This window comes from Calliphora vicina, chromosome 2, assembly GCF_958450345.1.
Source record: "Calliphora vicina chromosome 2, idCalVici1.1, whole genome shotgun sequence".
Classification (NCBI taxonomy): Eukaryota; Metazoa; Arthropoda; class Insecta; order Diptera; family Calliphoridae; genus Calliphora; species Calliphora vicina.
In genome coordinates, this window is record NC_088781.1 from 55,093,982 (window position 1) to 55,101,395 (window position 7,414).

General features: G+C 28.3%; 1 protein-coding gene across 1 annotated transcript; it reads right to left on the reverse strand.

Annotated features, from left to right (window-relative positions):
* Positions 1–408: 408 nt before the first annotated feature.
* Positions 409–3,558, reverse strand: LOC135950457 (protein insensitive-like). Its single transcript, XM_065499998.1, has 2 exons — positions 3,544–3,558; positions 409–1,638 (listed from the first exon to the last, which is right to left on the reverse strand). The coding sequence occupies exons 1-2, from the start codon at positions 3,556–3,558 to the stop codon at positions 409–411; spliced, it is 1,245 nt and encodes a 414-aa protein (XP_065356070.1).
* Between the last annotated feature and the right edge of the window lie 3,856 nt (positions 3,559–7,414).

The following is a 7,414-nucleotide window of genomic DNA, read 5'->3' on the forward strand; positions in this document are numbered from 1 at the left end:
TTTAAGCAAAATCTGAAAATCATTATAAAACGATTTTTTCCAATTTAAAAAAGACATATTATTTATTAATTTTAGTTTTAAAAAATATGTATTTGCATGTAATAAAACTTAACTTATTGATATTTAATTAAATTTAAAAATATATTTTTCTAATTTAAAAAACTTCAAATTAGTATGAAAATTGAAGTATAATTTGTTTATCTTAAAAAAGTCATATTATAAATACAATCATAATGATTATAACTTAAAACTAAAATATTTTTTATTTATATTATAAAAGGTACATGTTGTTTAAATTAAATTTTATATTTATTGATCTAGTAAGAATATATTATTTAAGTCTAATGTTTTAATATATTTTCGTCACAGAATAGGTGCATGTTAGCTATTATTTATTAGAGGATTGCCTTATCCAATCAGATTTTCTTTGTTCATTTCTCTCATTCGGGTCCGTTTATTCATTTGTAGCTTCACCATTCTGTTTTCGTCGACACATTTCGTGGCGATGGCATTACGCACTTCTTTGTCGGAAACTTGACATTTGCGAGTTACCGCAAATATAATGTCGTCTATGACTTTGGAATCCAAACATTTTTTTAGTTGTTTGCCTTGGTCCTTAAAGGCCGGCGAAGGCTTGCCAGTCAAGACTTTCCGATCGAATATGGCCATTAGAAGTTTCCTCGTCGCAATCGAGGCAGATGTCCAATTCATATTATCATAAACCTTAGCTGGTATCCGTGTGTCATTCGGCCCAATCGATACCATTACATTATCTGGATCGAAGGTAATGATGCTCGTATCTGCGAGTGAGGGAAAGTCTTTTGGCATTGTTGTGGTGTTTATGTTGGTAATTCGGACTTTAGCCGTCTTACGTAAACTATTGCCATAAATAATTCTTTGATCTTTTCCAACAATTTGCTGTGCTGCCAGTTTTTGTCTCTTTATGACATGATGTTCATGATGTGTTGTGACTGAAGTTGCTGGAGCCGTCTGATGTTGAATTGTAGGGGAATTGTTGACACTATTATGTTCAGTCTTAATTTCAATGTTTTCTACAGTATCCAGACAAATTTCCAAACGTCCTGAATCCCTTGAACTGTTTAAATTTAAAGACACATCATCTTCGGCCAAATGAATGAATATCGGTTCATCCGTATCCGTACCTTCAGCTAAAATTGTATATTTCCCACTTTCGGCAGCAGCACAATTCACTTGCTTGGTAGGGTTTAGGGCATTTACAATTTTAGGACTTACTTGTGCTGCTGTAGTAATATTGCTGCTTATATTAGCACTGCTGTTGCTTTGGTTTTTGTAACCAATATTATTTATTGGCTGACTTTGTGGTTTCTGTTGTGACAGTAATGCTGACGTTCTTGCCGATGTCGCATGTATTTGGGAGAGTAATTCTCTGTGGACCTTTAGATTTTCCTCCAGTGCCTTTACTTTTTCCTTTAATTCTCTTTCCCTTTGAGATTGCTGCTCCCTATTTTCGATTTCATGTAGGTAAGAAAATTCACTGTCGGTTGTCTGTGACCAGGCATCAACCATTAAGGGCCGATTAATCCGCTGTCCTGGCTCTGGTATGCCTCGGAATTTGTCTGCTGATCCGACCACTACAGACATGATTGGTAATTGAATCTGTAAATAAGTAATTGAAATAAAACAAATTATTGGTATCACTAGATATTTACATAATTATTGTTAGAAGTAAGTTTAAATGTTTAAAAGCCTTCGATTCTTTGATTTTCCAATGCATGTTAATTTAATTGCTGAAACTATTAAATTTTGAATTTAGCAATTCATCCCAATAAAATAGGCATTACAAATTTGTTCGGGAAATTTAAAAAATATTGTTACGAAATTGTACTTGAATTCAAATATAACGATTTTAAGGGCTGATTTAAAAGTAGCATAATGCTTTCAAATAACAGTGCTGTAATAGCAAACTGTAAAATATCTGTGGGCATTATTAAATAAAAGCTTTCAGTTGACCATTGATCGTAAGTTGGCAACGCTGTTTGAATTCGAATATTCAGTTAAGGAACATTGTAGAAATAGAGCTTTCTAGATGGTAATGCATTGTTATAAATAGTGGCAGAGGTTGCAGTCGTGAGTCAGTTTATCAGAGACGCTTTTCGAATAAACATCAACTGAGTGCCTTAAAGTGTGTTGTGTTTTTCAAGTAAATTCGTGTACATTATAAATTGTGTCTGTTTTTCTGCGAATTTACAAACATGTATAAAAAAACATTGAGTGACTATTTAATTCTGTTGTTGTTGTACATTTGAATAAATAAAGAGTTGTTACAATTTTCAAACTACTAAACGGCTTTTATTTGCAATCAAAAGTATCCGGTTTATTTAAAGGAAATAAACCAAATGTTTTGAAAAGGTTAAAACGTAACAATATTTTATAACAGAAAATATACACTCGAATCAGAGCTTCAAATTAATTAATTAAAATTGAACTTAATTCACTAATATCTTAATTCGGAAGTAAAAATGTCAGCCATTCATTCCATAAATCTATTCTCATAGACTTCATTCATCGTTGAATCAATTCATAATGGAATTAATTCAAAAGAGAATACATTCAACCTTTGAATGATTCATGTTTTGTAAATTCAATTCTAATACAAATTAAATTAAAATGTGTTTTCTTTTGCGATTAATCATTCTCAAAATGAATTGGAATAAGTGACTTAAGCGTTTTTGTAATTGATTGGAATTGAAGAAAGATTTAATCATTCACAGAAAAAATTATATTTCAATTCAAACATTTATCCCATATTGAACTGGTTTCAATTATTTCATAATTAAATCAAGTATTCATTTGCTCAAAAACAAAATGTCTTGATATTTCCTATTGAATTTTGAGTTTTGAATTTGATTATTTTGACAATTGAATATACAATTTTCGTTATTGGTTGAATTTCAAATACAAAAATTATTGAATAGATAATTTTCGTAATTGAAACACAAAAAATAACAAAAATGTGTTTTCAATTACGAAAATTATCTATTCAATAATTTTTGTATTTGAAATTCAACCAATAACGAAAATTGTATATTCAATTGTCAAAATAATCAAATTCAAAACTCAAAATTCAATAGAAAATATCAAGAAATTATGTTTTTGAGAAAATGAATACTTGATTTAATTATCAAATAACTGAAACCAGTTCAATATGTGACAAATATTTGAATTGAAACGGTTTAAGAAACAATTTTTTCTGTGTTCAATACATTTTTAAAGCTATTTTATAATGGATTTGAATTTAAGAAAATTTTAATGATTCAATATTGAATTAATTCTTCGCAGATAAAATTCTCAAAAGGAATTAATTCAATACATTTGAGGTACAAAGGAATTAAGCCATTGAACTTATTCGCTGATGAATGGCTTAAGATATAAAATTTAATTTCATTTTTAAAATGGAATTATGAATGAATTCTTTCGAATATTGTCAATTTGATGATTTAACTTATATGAAACGATGTTAATGATAATAAAAAGGAATTTTTGCTTTTTAAATAAACTTACCATTTTTGCTTCCATTATAATTCCGTTTAGAATAATATTTCACACTTTTTTAATAAAAATCCAGTAAGAATTTGAACAAGAATTTATTTTTTAAATACTGCTTTAGTCAGAAGTTGACACTGTGAGTTTTTGATAATTAATGTTTTAAAATTCCAGTAAGAATTCGAGCAAGAAGTTGACACTGTGAGGTTTTAATAGCTAATGCTTTAAAATTCCTTTAGTTTTATTCCTATATACAATTGTTGCTAATGCCGCCACTTTATCCAGCTTTGCCTGTTGATATCCTTTGCTACCTACCATATATATCAATTGTAGCCTGCTTGTACCAGGAACACATTAACAAACAATTATTACAAATAGTTTAAAGGTAGGTAGGATACTTTAATCCTCAGCTGGCCTTACTTTGTAATTCTTACTGCAAGGCAATCTGCCTGTTTCTATAAATGCCTACATATTTATTCCAGTTCGTTTTATTTACCTGTAATGAGAAGAGAAGAATCCAACAGCAGAGGTCTTTCCATCTACTCATATAAGTGCATTTAATTAATATTTTAGATATACCTACGAGTTGGTTTTTTTATTTGAAATATCAGCGACAATTGCACTAATAACAATACAATACGGAAAACCCTAAATATACGCCTTTTGTTATTGTTTATCTATTCTGCTTTGACTAATCGAAACATCGACTATTGTGAAAAATTCAATTGCGAAATAGTATTTTGTAATTCTTTGAAATGAAGCTACTTTAAGTTTTCAAAATGGTTTTAATATTTCTTTATCATTCGTTACCTAAGCGAAATAAATCTGATTTGATTTTCACCAACTCCAATTCTTTCTTAATTCGGTTTTTCTATTTTCATTTTATTTAACTGTTAATCAGTTAGCCGATTGATTTTGGACGGTTAATTGTTAGAATGATTTAAAATTGTCGATTTTCAAATAACAATAAACCGATTAATTTGTGTCGATTAACCGAAATTCCTTTTTTTAACATTTTTGAAAAACAATCACCCTAACTATGAAAGAAATTTTAAAGTTAACTTTTGTTAAAGTCGACTTTATTTTAAAATAGAACTTTTTCAATTATTTTATAATTGAATCAAGTATTCATGTGCTCAAAAACATAATTTTCTGATATTTTCTATTGAATTTTGAGTTTTGAATTTGATAATTTTGACAATTGAATACACATTTTCGTTATTGGTTGAATTTCAAATACAAAAATTATTGAATAGATAATTTTCGTAATTGAAAACACATTTTTGTTATTTTTTGTGTTTTCAATTACGAAAATTATCTATTCAATAATTTTTGTATTTAAAGTTCAACCAATAACGAAAATTGTATATTCAATTGTTAAAAGTTATCAAATTAAAACTCAATATTCAATAGAAAATATCAGAAAATTTTGTTTTTGAGCACATGAATACTTGATTCAATTATAAAATAATTGAAACCAGTTCAATATGGGATAAATGTTTGAATTGAAATATAATTTTTTCTGTGTATTTACCATTATAACGGGAAAAGTAACCAAATAGAGCAGCATTACATATATTTAACATACCCGCCTAAATGCAGCCTTGCCGGTTATAGGGTTAATGTCTGTGACATATCTGCATATGTTAAGCGAACAAAATTAATTCATTCAGGATTCATTAGAGGAGCTTTGTTTGTTAAATTCAATACAAATTCCGACAAAAATAATATAATTCTTAAAATTCTATTGTATCTATATATATAAAAGTGAATGTGTGTTTATATGTATATATGTACAGGCAAGCCTCCATTTACGCGGTACTTTATTTACGCGAATTCGATATTACGCGAACTCAAATTAGCAACCATTTTTTCAAATACGCGATTTTTATATAACGCGATTTTATATAACGAAAAAAACACAAGCGAATAACAGATTTCTTTTTTGAAAACTTCGTTAATTTTTATAAATTTTTTGTTATTTTTATGTATTGGAATATTTTGTTTTTGTAATTGACATTTTTTCCTTAATTTTCGATAAGAAATATTTTTTTTAGTTGAGTTTGCTAGTCAATGTATTTTGTTGTTGTATCAGACATATAATTTGTTGTATTTTTGTTTGACAAATCGGAGTGTCTCGTCTCTATGTATAATTCTCTATGGTTGTGTTTTTTTACTTTACTTTTGTTTTAAGTATGTTTTTAAAAGTACAAATAAAATAACTTTACTTAAAGTATATATCGTCGCCTTAAATGCAAACGGACGTAACTACATTTTTATTGTTTTAGCTGGATACGTTATAAAATCAATAATAATAGAGTATTCTTGGCAATTGTTCAATCAATCAATAACTCGATTTTGAATTTTTGTGTTGTTGTTGTAGCAGCAGTGTTTGCTGAGTTGACAGCCCTTGGCCGAGTGAACTCGGGTCATTCCGGTGCGTAGAACCGGCTGTCGTGGGAATGTTTCTTTTTTTGTGTAGTTATGTCCGCTTTCATTTAAGGTGACAATATGTATGTACATATGTGTTTTCTATTTAACGCGATTTTTAAGTCCCAATTTCTTTTTTGTTATGTGACTGATGTATTGTTTTACGTGAAATAAAAAATTACTGGTCCCACAAAAGCATTTCGTTCTAAATTAGAACCTCGTTTTACGCGAATTTGATTTACACGCTACTTTTTTGGGCCCAACAAACCGCGTAAATGGAGGCGGACTATCAATAGTGGGCGTGGCACATCCCATACAAACTAAATACTAAAAATCATATGATATGTAAAGCAATAAAACTTTGCATGAATTACATATTTAGGACAAAAATGGGCAAACTATCAAAAGTGGGCGTGGCACCTTCCATAGATATAATGACAAATTATATATAGGGAAAGCTATAGCAGCTATCAATATTAATTTTTAGTGCAGAAGTGCGCGGACTACCAACAATATTAAGTAAATGTTAAAATTTGTATACATTTGAAACCCTTATATATATGTATATATAAAAGTCAATGTGTGTTTGTTTTATATGATTGTTTGCGTATTTGTAATGGCACTCGACTTACAGTAAGGCAATTAATGAACAATCTAATCGGAGCGACCGAATTATAACTTCGGAAATGCCATTTGATTTTATTCGATTGCAGTTTCCTATTTGCTTAGTATTTGCAATGACAATTGATAAAACTCAAGGTCAGTCTTTGCAAATTTGCGTACTAAATCTAGAAAATCCATGTTTTTCACATGAACAGAAACTAATTTCAGATAGACTAACCCCCATTTTCTCAATATCTGGTTATCGTTTTTCGTAACGATAAACCTCAAATTAACATTTTTCGTCACGATAAAAAATAACCAGAGATTGAGAAAATGGGGCTAAATATATTGTAAATCTTTACGGTACGGGTAGCGAAGCACACCGGGTTTTAGCTAGTATTGTGTAAAATATGATTCTTTTAGCGAAATTCTAACCTTTGAAGTCAAATATTAAAAATAAAAAAACAAATTATTTATTAATTTTTATGAAATTATATATAAAAATTGTTTATTAATGAAATATGTAATGTATTTTAAAATATATATTTCTAATTCAAAAAGTTTTAGAAATAAATTAGAGAATTGTATAATTTTAACTAAAAGAAGTTATTAAATATTTATATAAAAGTTACATGTTGTTACAATATAATTATGGTTTATTACTAGAATATAAATTAAATACTTAAATATAGTATATACATTTTTGTCTAACACTTATAGAATAAGTGCACGTTATATTTTATTAAAACATTTTATCTTTGGAATTTAAAATCTATGGTTTTTAAAAAATAACAATTTTATATATAGAAAACAAAGATTAATACGATTAGAAACATAATAGAGAGCGTGTGTTGTC